The following is a 12,238-nucleotide window of genomic DNA, read 5'->3' as shown; positions in this document are numbered from 1 at the left end:
GCCATTGGTTGCACCATTGCTCAATCCGGGTGAGGTGTGTTTGGAGATTGGATGAGGCTGTTACAGGATCGGGATGGGAGGATAGGATAGCTGTATCATCGGCAAATGTTGCCAGAAACGTGTATGGAGTGATGGGAATGTCAGCAGTGAAGAGGATGTAGAGGACAGGACCCAGGACACTGCCTTGGGGAAGTCTTGCCTCGATGGGGTAGATATTTGAGTACTCAGAACCACTGCGAACTCGAAAGGAATGATCTGAGAGGTAGGAGCGAAGGGTAAGATATAATGTTTGGGGTAATATGGATTTGAGTTTGAAAATCAATCCGGAATGCCATACCTGGTCAAAAGCTTGCGCTATGTCCAGAAAGGCACCTGAGCAGTATTGTTTCTATTCAAGAGCTGAAGAGATATAGTCAATGACTCTGAGGCCTTGTTGAACTGTGGAGTGCCTAGGGCAGAATCCAAATTGATGTGCAGGAAAACTCTGTGATTCAACTATAGATAGGATACGTTTAAGGAGGATTTTTTCAAAAATTTTTGAGAGGATTGGAAGTAGGCTGATTGGTCTATAGGAAGCAGGATTATTAGGAGGTTTTCCTGGTTTTGGAAAGAGAATTATAATGGAATGTTTCCAAAGGATAGGAAAGTGGGTTGTTCTTAGGATACAATTATAGAGATGTGTAAGGAATATTATAGCTTTGGGAGGAAGTTGGCGAAGGATTTGAGGAGTCAGAAGATCATACTCTGGAGATTTACGAGGAGTTAGCATCCTTAGTTGATATTTGACCTCAGAAGGGGTGACTGCTCTAGGAGGTAAGGTTACTTATTAATATAATTAATTTTTTTGTTTTTGGAAGGAATGGGAAGGTAGGTTTTATTAATTTATTCATTGTTCATTGGGTTTCCGAAGTTAGAAGATTTATTATTACTTTTGCTGTTTTCTTTGATATGAAGTCAGTTAATGGGTTTTCAAAGATTTTGATTCTTGTTTTTTGATTGAATTTTCAATCCAGAATGCGGATTTAGAATTAACATTATAATTAGCATTTGCTATATTGGGTCGTTTCATATGAAATGTCAGTTTTACACAGTTATTTAGTTTTACACTTCAGTTAATTAGTTAACAACTTTATGAAATCAAAACATTTGTATTCAAAATACTCACCCTCATTTTCCCCAATGTGTTATCAACTTTTCTATCTCAGAATTGAAAAATTCAGAGTTCTGTAAAGAAAGGAAATAGGAAAATGTGTTTTTGACCTGAGAATTATTTTCAAAAATTTTACCTTTAAGGAAGTTGTTCAAATTTCTGAACAGATGGAAATATTTTGGAGATAAGTCTGGGAAGCATACTCTACCACCTTAGTGGGTGTAACACAGCGTGTTGAGTTTCTTCACTGTGTAACCCCGTATACCAGAAATGGCAAGGAAGGGGGATTAATAAAAAAAAAAAAAAAGAAGAAAAAAAAAGTTTCTTCACTGTCTTTTGTGAAACATGAGGTCTGGCATTGTCGTGTAAGAGTATAGGTCGCTTCCAATTGACTACTATCAGTTGTTTTTTGACAAGTTTTTGATGCTTTATGTCAATATCAGTGCAGTATGATGTGGATGTTATGGTTTCACCTCTGGGTAAAAAGGAGAAATAAATTATTCCTGCCATTGACTACCACACAAAAACCAATAATTTTATTTTGGATGCAAATTTGATTTTGGTGTGTGTCCTGGTCTTTCGTCAATATATAACCACTGACCTGACTGATGCCTGCTATCATGTACAATCAAATTTTCATCACACGTGTCCTTTCAAGAAAAAGCTCATTTGTTGATATTTGTTGTATCTCATGTGAGATACCCTACCCTTAGATCTACCTTTTTTCCTTTACCAATGGTCTTCAAGTATTTGGTATTGGTGTCTGGTGGGGGGAACTAGTTCGGCAAGTGAAACATGAAGACACTCAGAATTCGGTTCACGAATATAGACAAAAAGGAGAAGCGAAAAGAAAATTCATAGGCAGAGGAAAAGAAGATAGCATCAAGTCCAACTAGCTCAAATGGAGCTGATCAGGCGTGACAGTGGTATAAGGAGACTTTCACAACTCGCTAACAATAGCCAGAAACCATTTAAACCACATGTGATTACATTCAGAGACTGAAATGGAACCTTGGTCATGGACAAGGAAAAGATCCTTACCAGATGGAAGAATCACTTCTGCACTTTGCTGGAGGGTGATGGTAGTACTGAGGGTAATATTGTTGAGATACCTGAAGAAGAGCTTGATACCGCAGGTGGAGATGAAGTTGAACTCGCTATAGAAAAGTTGAACTATGTCAGAGCCCCAGGATTGGATAGCCTGTCTGCTGAAATGTTCAAGCATGGTGATGAATCAGTGGTGAAATTTCTGCACAACCCTCTCATTGACATATGGGAAAGGGAAGAATTGCCCAGTGAGTGGTGCAAAATGGTTTTTATATGCCCTGTAGGGGCATGTATGAAAAGGGAATATCCTGGAATGTTCGTACTATCATTGTTTCCTTGCTTTTGGTAGCCTTCAAGAACTTCTCAAGGATACTGGTTGGGAGACTTCTTCCGTTTTCCTGAAAAAAAAAAATAGGCTACTATCAAACAGGACTTATGCAAAGGAAGTCTATGAGATGTTCTCTCTTAGAATTTTATTGTAGAGAACAAGGGAGTTGAATAGAGGGATGGAATGCTAGAGCTAGGGATCCCACCAAAACTGTATGTCTGGTCCGGATGACAATGAAGGAGGTGAGCCATTGTGTTTGAATTTAAGGAAGTACAATCGAGAGACTGCACACACAAGGTACTCAGACAGGAGGACTGCTTAGCATGCTTTCTTTTTAACTTCAGTCTAGAGCGTGCAGTGTGGAGTTCTAAATCCAGGTGGGTGGGACAGTATTCAACAGGTCAGCTGTGATACTAGCCTTTGCTGACAACATCGATGTTATTGGAATGAGCTTTGGGAGACACCATTCTGGGGCCTACAAAAGGGAAACTGCAATAATGAGACAGTTGTAAACAAAACAAAGACAAAATATATGCATGCCAACCCCATGGTAGGGTTTATGTTGTTGGACAGATTTACGTTGGTCAGTACACCTTAGAGAAAGTAGAAAAATTTATCTATCTGGAAACTCCAGAAACGGCAATCTTGAAATCCAATATGGGATGATGGCTCCAATTAGGTACTACCTTGGACTCCTCCAGAGGCAATTTAGCAGTAGAGAAGTATCAAGGACTACCAAAGACACATCTTTATGAAACTCCATCATGACCTACGGATTGGATTGCTGGACACTCCCTAGACCATGCATGGCCGAGCACCAAACCCTGAGGAAGATACTAGACAAAAGATTACAAGAATGGAGACAAGTCAGAAGATCTATGCAACACTGGGCTGAAAGTGTGGCAGATGATGCTTGGTCCATTTTGGATATTTGAAATTGGAGAGCAGCAGCACAGCTGAGAGATGATTGGTGGTCGAGGTTTCAAGGGGCCTTGCTCCCTCGCGGAGTGTAGAGCCAGTGAAGTAGAAGAAGAAAGCTGATAAAGACTGTTATGGACCGTTCAGATTACAATGAAAAAATAACATTACTTCTATCGGACCGATCCAAATACCTACCCACATAATGAGACCGTACTCCTTCAATTAAGATGAAATTTAACCAACACTTCAGAGACCTCTTTGGACCTGTAAAAGACAGGACTGTCAGGCACTGAAGAAAGAACCGAGACCTGTATGGACGCTTTAATGAGACAGATACAGTCAAGTTCATTGAGATAGGGTGGCTATGCCTGGCAGGTTTTTTACTCTTTGAAAAACTGTATTTTAAGAATTATTGAATTAATAGGTCTCAAATATTTACAAATTTACTTTACTTTATAAACAATATTCATAATTTATTATTATGTTGTTAGTTTATAAGATATTGAGTGCTAAATGAAAATTCTTGTGTTTTCTTAAATAAAATGTTTTACAATGACATGTCAAGGTTAGATACTTAAAATTCTAATGTTAATCTAAACCCAAAGAGTATATCAGAAAATTGGAAGTACCCAACCTTTTACATTTATTTGCTACCTATATACCTTAGTTAACCTAGCAATCCTTCAAAACTACACAGCTAGAACCCATATTTGGTGACCACAGCTTCTCACTCAGTAATGTTTTTTTAAAACAGATTTGTAGGTATTAATGAATCTGTAGGTAAATAATTGTTTTGTTTTGTATTGACAATTGATAATAAAAATCACTCACATAATGAATAAATATTTATGTTAAATTTTTGGGTGCATCAATACTTTTAAGTTGTAAGCAAATTAGAAATTTGTAAAATTAAGAACAATGAATAGCATGTAGTTTGGATCAAGAGTGGTTTTGCTTGTATGATGACTGAAACTTTGAAAGAGTTTTAATGTAAGTTGCATCTATTATTGATAGATCTTATGATTTTTGGAATTAGAAGTGTTAACTCAAGGCTATTTAAATAAAGATAGTTACATGCATATGTTTATAAATGAGCTAGCATAAAAATTATAAGTTTTTCTTTTACTTTTTTATTACAGGTATCGAAAATAGACTGACATACTTGCTAAGTTGTCAATTACTTGAAATAATACAAAGTGGAGTAAAAATTTTGTATGTAATGATTGATTTTGACAAATATTTTTCGGAAAATATAGGTGACCGTTATGGTATGTTTCTACGATTCTTGGACACTGTGAAACTTATACATAGAAGCCCAGAACAGTTCAAAGAATTTAATACCAATAACGAGGATTGTAAGTTCTTAAAATTTTTGTGCAGTCTAGTAATTAGTATTAGTATTTTAGTCAGAGTCAAAATCATGTTTTGTTTTCTATTAGTCGATATTGTGCAGTTACTCTTGATAGAAGAAAAAGTAGTTGATAGCATAGCTAAGGCTTCAAAAACTACTGAAACAATAAATGAAATGGCTAATCTGTTCAACACACAAACTGATTGGCCCCCAAAGTCATTCCAAGGTGACAGGCTATTTTTTTCTGAACTGTCAGATTGAATAAATGTAAGTATCAGTTGATTCTTAATTTTTTTAATTATATAAATATCACTTTTCACTTCTAAAATTGATTTTAATTAATTACATAATTGTTTGAAATTGAAGTTGCATTGGAGCGCTTGAACTATTCTCAGTATAACACAGCTTGAATAGAAACATTAGGAATATTTTAATGATTTTAAAAGTGTAGAAGCATTTCTTTTGTCACCAATTCATATTTTTACTTACGTATTTTGAGAATCAAATTGCTGCCTAAAGTTCTGAATCAATTAAATCTCATTAAGCCCAGCATTTTTCAACAATTTATTGATATTGAAGATGTAAAATAAATCAGAAATTTCAAATTAATCAAACATGGAAGTTTGTGTGAAAGTTATATTTTCATAATACGAAAATAGGTACAGGCCCAGGGTGCTTTTAACAAATTTGAGTGCTTTTGTTTCTGTTTTGCCAGTATTGGCTAGTTTTTTACCTAGCAGACTATATTTTACTTTCTTCGTAGCTTAAGCTTGTCCCACAAATGGACTCTGGGAGTAATGGAAATGCTTTCAGACCCATTCCTAGCCAACTTATTAGCTCCTTTTCCTGGTACACCATAATGTCTTGGCACTCGATTGACACAGTCTCTTTGCGTTTTCCCCATAATTCTCATGAGAAACTTCATCTCTGTTGCAGTAACATGGCTTTGTAACTCCTCATTCAGGATCCAGCTCTCTGCTACATAAAGAAGTATCGGTAAGAAGATAGATTTGAACAGGTAGAGCTTCACATCCTGCCCCACCTCTTTTTTTTCCGATAACAGTATTGCAGATCGTATAGTAGACGGAATTGGCTTTCGATATTCTGTTTGAGACTTCTGAATCTACTTTTCTAGACCTATTGATTGTCATGGCCATATAGGTATAGTCTGTCACCTCTTTATTACAGACAATCCTGATATCCTCCTGAGTTCTACCGACTTGAAGTATTTTGCTTTTCAGGGGATTGATGGTCATTCCCTTCCTCTCCAATTCTTCATTCCATTCCATTACTGCCTGCTGAAGTCGCTCGGGGGAATGTACAGTAAGAACAATGTCATCCGCATATAGGAGGAACTGTACTACGACAGAAAATAGGTTCCATTGGCTCATGTACATTCCTGCTGTGCGCCTTTTACAGATGGAGGAGATCTCATCCTTATACACAATATAGAGAAGGGGGCTTAGAGAATAACCCTGTTTCACTACTTTTCCAGGACTAAATACTCTTGACACCCTTCCATTGAGGCATACAACACCTTTTGGCTCTTGATAAGTTGATTTTATAGCCTTTAAAACCTTTATTGGGATGTTTTTTGCCTTCAAGGAGTTCCATATCTCATTCTGGGGATCTGAGTCGAATACTGCCTTTAGGTCTAAGAATGCAAAAGAAAGCTTTACCTGTCTTCATTTTCACAATAGCCTTCCCAACCTCCTCTTCTTCATTTGGATCATTTCCTTGGTCCTTCGAAAGAATTCTTCTTCCATCGAGAACATCAGTTGCTTCCTGATTGCCTTCAAACTGTCTTGATTCTCATAATCGTGTCATGAAATTATTTGTGAGCTTCTGTTACCATTTTAGTTTCTTTTTGAGATCGACCTGCTTTATCGTGGGAGTCTTTAACACCTCACCTTCCATTCTAGGCATCATGCTGATTGTGTCCGCCTTTAGGTTGGCTTCGTTAGCCTCCCATAGTCAGATGTGGTCAGAGTAGGATGGGCTTTTCACTATTCCTTATACCTTATGAAGGCTAGGGAAGAGTAGTTTTCACTGCACCCACCTATCTCATCTGGGCTTGGCCCTTCATTACTAAATCCCTTATCTTCTAACTCAGTTTGTGCAGTCTGGGAAGACAGTCTTCTTCAATGCAGCTGGCTCTTTTAACTGTTCGTCCTTATTATCAACATCCATTGGAAACGTGGGAACACTATTGAAATAATTTTGACTGACACCTTGTGAATTTGGCCTTGTAATTTACATTACGAGTTTTTGAGGACGCTTGAAATGAATCTCATTTGCTTCTTATAATAGATTTTTTTTTAGATTGATGAAAGGTATTTCTAGGGTGTGTACTGTAAATGACCTTGGTGTTGTGTGCTATATGCATCAGAGTAGGTGTTCCCTCAACTTGGAGAACTGGTGGCTGATTGGTTCCAAATGTGATCCCTATTCCAAATCCTAGCTTCTTACCAGTATACAGGGGTACAGCATAATATACAGGGTGTCTCAGTTTTTGTATTCATCACAATTAATGTCAATAATTTTTGGAATTTGGTTTGATTTGTTTAGTCATAACACTGGTATGTGTTACATCTTTTGTGGCTGTTGTTAATTTACTAACCATATACAGTTCTCCAGCGCACCAAACTCTGGAATTTCTATTGGAATAGGGTGCGTTTTTTACCATTTCTGTCAGTAAATCGGATTTAGATCGGACACTTTTTTGATATGACATGTTCTAAAATCATAAATTGCCAAAAACTATCTACAATTTTTTAAGATTTACGTGTGAATGTTTTACATTAATTTGTTATTATTGTTTTACATTAATAACCCTTTTTACGTTCTGTTTCGTCAAATTTTCCTAATCTCTTCCAGCAATTGTCACCTATTCAAAATTGGAATGGCTCTACCCTTCCTTTTATTATTATTACATAAACTTATTCATATGCCAGATTATTTCTAAACATTCTCTTCCTCAAATTTTCGAAATAGTTTATTCATTTAATTTTACCGACTGTAACACACACTGCCAATTGGATCTCATGTGGTGAGGGAATGTTTCTGACAATCTAGAGATGGTTGGTGGAACTTGAGTTCCCCCCCGACTAAGTCTGCTGACAATAGAAGTGGCCTCTATTGAATAAATCCATGACGCATATTGAAAACCAGAGATTTTAGTACATGGAACGTTCCAAGTTTCAGTACAGTAGGTTTATTAAAATCGGTTGTAAAGGATCTTAGTGGATGCTAATTTGAAATATTGGTTCTACTAGAGGCTCGGTTACTAGGAAAGTAGTACTGTATTTGGTTTGTAGGGAGCTGTATCGCCGCTACTATCTACTGCTCTATACTATTACTACTCTAGCTGCCACTAAAACCATTGTGGGCCAACCTGGTGTAATCTAACTGCCGAGACGTGAACCATTACAGTTTTCAGTCAAATTATCATCACATATTCATTTGATGTAATTGTGTAAATAGTTTAACTTAACTTGTGAATAACCATTTATTATATTATTTTATTAATTTTTGCATTACTATAATGAATAAAGACCATAATAGAATCATCTGGTCCAATCACTAAAAGCTATCATCTTATACATTGTATCTCTCAATGGTGTTTTTAAGCTCTTAAGCACCATTACTGCAATCTTAGCAAAGGACCTTCAATCTGCCTTACGAATTCACCTCCTTTGCATGCAGTGAGTAATAATATACTGTAATAATTTTAAAAATATAAAAAATAAAATAAAAAGAATCTGAATAGTTTTTTACTTTTTTCAAATATTAAAGAGAGAACTTGGGTTCAAATTAAGAACTTTACTCTTAAATGGATAATATAATTTATTCAAATTTAATAATATAAAAGACTCTTAATTTTATTATATAAAAAGAAACTGAGAGAGACTCTTAATCTCAGGGCGTGTGTTACTAGACAATCAGAACAGGCATTTACAATAATCTCAATTAATTTAATTTAAATCTATTATACAAATGTATTCTAATTTAGTTATAACAAAACTAACCAAGCTCACTTTCTTCCTGTTGATATCCTTGATGTTCTTTGTGCTTGCCTCCATAAATGCTGTTTCTTTGTTCTCCTGTCCAATATGGCTTCTTCCTTCATGCTGGACAGAAATTGATGAAGATACCTCCTCTCTCCTTGAAGTCCCAGAACCAAGAGAGCTTATTCCAGCCAAAGGTAACCTGCCTTGAGGTTACATGTAAACATCATTGTCCCCCCAACAGTTAGGGATTTTTCCAAATGATTTATTTTCTGAATATTATTCATTTGCACTATTCCTTGATTTCTAATTTTCCTTTAATTTACTGTATCTTCAATTATGATGGGAAGAGTTAAAATAGTTTTTATGATATTTGAATTTACTCAATGTGGCATTGACAACATACCGCCATCTAGTTTATAGTGTCACGAAGCCATTATAAACAATGAAACTTGGCTAGTTTGCTTTTTGGATAAACAAAGCAATGAATATTAAAATGATACATAAAATAAAACATATTAAAACCATTTATACATCAAAATATACTATTTACTAAAAAAGAGCATATTACAATACATTAGTGGTTCAGTACGGTAACTGTGTTATTATTCTACTCTACCTCTACTATTATCTTTCCTCCTTCCTATTCCCTCTGTTTAATACCTGTAGAACTTGCTACGTTCTTGGCTGTAACAGAATATCTTACTGAGTGAGTATCTGTTCTAGCAAGGACCTAAAGCACATAACTTAGGACTTGCCATACCCTTCTGATGTTAAATACCTCACCTCTTAAATTGGTGCCAGAACTAATTATACACAATAGCTCTACAGAGCCATGATTATTGCTATTGGTTTGGTACTTGCTTTTTAATTAAGAATAACCTTATTTCCACTTTGTGAGATGAAACTTTTTTTTAGTGATATAATATTGGTTGATATATTGTTAAGACTTCTCTGAAACCAATACTTAAAAAATATCCTTTGTAAGGATATATATTCATAAATTTACATGAAGTTTTCTGGATCACAAACCCGAAGTTTACTTGATCATGATAGGAATTAGAAATGAAAATGGCATTAACGTGGTGACATTTGTATATATTGAATAACAGTTTAATACTTCAATAGTATTATATTCAGAAAACAATAATTCTGAACCATTGTTAGAATAACCTAGTAAGGTAGAAATTTCTGTTTAGCCATAATTGACAATACTCCTAGTGAACTAGCCAAGGCGTGTTGGGAAGCTGTTTCTCAAGTATAAATAAAATTATATTGTGGCACAAACAATATGCCATTAGACTGGAAATTCTGATCCCCAACTGAAATACCATAAAAAGTTATAGAAAACCGTATTTGTAAACTATGACTGGAATAACTAGGAGAATCTCGCAGCATTTGGTGTGATATAAAATATTATAATTCTATTCGAATCACGGAATAAGTAAAGAAAATTAACGAAGACCATCAATATGGTTCTTGATAAATCAATTTACCTATTGGACAAAAGTTTTCCTTACACTAAATATTAGAGATATAATTAAAATACAAAAGGTGATATCCCTTAGCTTTATTTAGATTTAATGTAGGCTTACCTTAGGGAAGATGCAAAATTAAATAAGGTACCAAATATTTGTCTTCTAATTATTTCTTTCCATGTGTTCCTTCCAACCACCAATACCACCTAACTAATACCATGCCCCTCAGGAGCAAACCTTGGTTCTATAAATTGGTCACCTGACCCTTTAGTAGGTAGAGGTTGAGGAACCTTGGCATTGGGTGTGATTCTTGTTATACTTTTTTTTTTTTAGTACTGTTATTACCTGTTAGGTAAGTAACAATGCTTCTGCTTATCAAAGACACAACCTAAGACTCATTATGAGTTCTATTGACGTTGTTTTTTTATCCTGTTAAATATTTTTTTTAGATTAGAATGATTTATAAAATTTTGAAGCGTAAAAGAAAAAGAAAATGTAATTAGTTAAAATAAATATTAGTTAGTAAAATAAAAATTTTGATATATTTGTTTAATCACTAATTTATTCACTAAAATTAGGAAAAAGAAAAGAAAATCATGCGCACATTAACAGTAGTTACGAATATAATTTTACAAATTTCTGTTTTATGAATGCTCATCTCACATTTTAATTATAGAAAAACATTTTGAACCTTTGGTTCTGCTGACTACACATGAAATCTCTTTGCCATCTTTAGTTTAGATCTGATAACTAAAATAATGACTGTAAGTTGATATTGTTTTGATAATGAGATATAGATGTAAATGTTATAGAAATTATTTCTATCTTATTTAAATTCTTTATCCGCGTATTAACGAAACCCTTTTTGAAAATTAGTTAGAGTTTGTGACGCTAGATGTCCTCACATGCTGCTTGGGTGTCTTTCTGCGACTAGACTATAATACGTTTTGTTAATATTTCAATAAATTGTAATTATACCCGTGAGTTAGCCTCTAATCACTTCTTCAACTGTTGGATTGAGAAAATCCATTTTTAATAATTTCTGTCTTTGATTGTTCGTATTTTATATCTAGGTACTTGAGGGCGTCAGTTGAGTTTTGGCAGTCTGGTGTGTTGTGTTGATGTGTTTCGGTTCTGGGTTTTTACCCTCATGTTTATAGTGTGTCTAAATGTGATACTAAAAGGTTTTTGTTGTGGATTTTGTGATTGTGTGCCCTCTGTTTGGGACTGTACATCATTTTTTTTCACCAAGTTTCACACATCTGAAGGAGGTATTTATGATGATAATTAAAATTTTCCCATTTACACTGCTTTTCATTTTCTAGTTATAAACCATTAAATAAACCAATCTTTTGCTAATTTTTATTTCCCTAGTGATCTGTGGAAATTTAGAATTTCCAAAGTGGTTTGAGATCACAGAGTTAAATAAAAAATGGAGTCACCTGTGTTGAGAGCTGAGATGAGAATTTAATGTTTTAAGAGTGTTATTATTTTTTTAATCTCTATTTCCTGATTTATTTTTACTAATTTATGATTTATCTAAAATAGTCAATACTTAATTTTGGTTGATGATGTTCAATCTATTGTGTTTTACTCTCGCTTGGTACGACAATCACTGAACAATAAAAATATTAAGAAAAAATGGTTAAGTTTTCACGTTTAAAAAAGAATTGAAAACTAATGATTGTTCAATTCGATGTAGTGACAGCAAACAATTTTCAGAACAGTTGCTAGTACTTATTAGTAGTATTTTTATGAAATATAAAAAAAAAATAATTATATTTTATTAACATTGTAATGTATTTTCTTTTTATAAAAGTCAATAATGGTCCATTTGCTTTATGTAGGGTACTTTCCTTATAATTCAAAATAAACTTAACCTTAACGCTACTCTCCTCTTCAGTTTATTGTTTAAAATATCATTTTTTTTTTAAATCACAGTGTGTTTATAATTTA

At 34.4% G+C, this 12,238-nt stretch overlaps 1 protein-coding gene and 1 long non-coding RNA gene across 2 annotated transcripts in view; both read left to right on the top strand.

Moving 5' to 3' along the window:
• The window catches only part of LOC106687155 (uncharacterized), a 29,466-nt gene extending 24,402 nt beyond the window's left edge, over positions 1 to 5,064 (top strand). The window contains exons 7-8 of the mRNA XM_067046200.1: positions 4,586 to 4,801; positions 4,886 to 5,064. Coding sequence (XP_066902301.1) covers positions 4,586 to 4,801; positions 4,886 to 5,058 — 389 coding nt within the window. The 3' untranslated portion in view covers positions 5,059 to 5,064. The remainder of the gene's footprint in view (positions 1 to 4,585; positions 4,802 to 4,885) is intronic.
• Positions 5,065 to 11,113: 6,049 nt separating this feature from the next.
• LOC136795485 (uncharacterized) overlaps positions 11,114 to 12,238 on the top strand; it is a 136,036-nt gene continuing 134,911 nt past the window's right edge. The window contains exons 1-2 of the long non-coding RNA XR_010843117.1: positions 11,114 to 11,262; positions 11,356 to 11,553. This is a non-coding gene — a long non-coding RNA (uncharacterized lncRNA). The remainder of the gene's footprint in view (positions 11,263 to 11,355; positions 11,554 to 12,238) is intronic.

This window comes from Halyomorpha halys, unplaced genomic scaffold (genome assembly GCF_000696795.3).
Source record: "Halyomorpha halys isolate HHAL.00 unplaced genomic scaffold, Hhal_1.1 Scaffold919.1, whole genome shotgun sequence".
Classification (NCBI taxonomy): Eukaryota; Metazoa; Arthropoda; class Insecta; order Hemiptera; family Pentatomidae; genus Halyomorpha; species Halyomorpha halys.
Note: the sequence above shows the minus strand (reverse complement) of the source record. Positions and strands in the feature narration are given on the sequence as shown.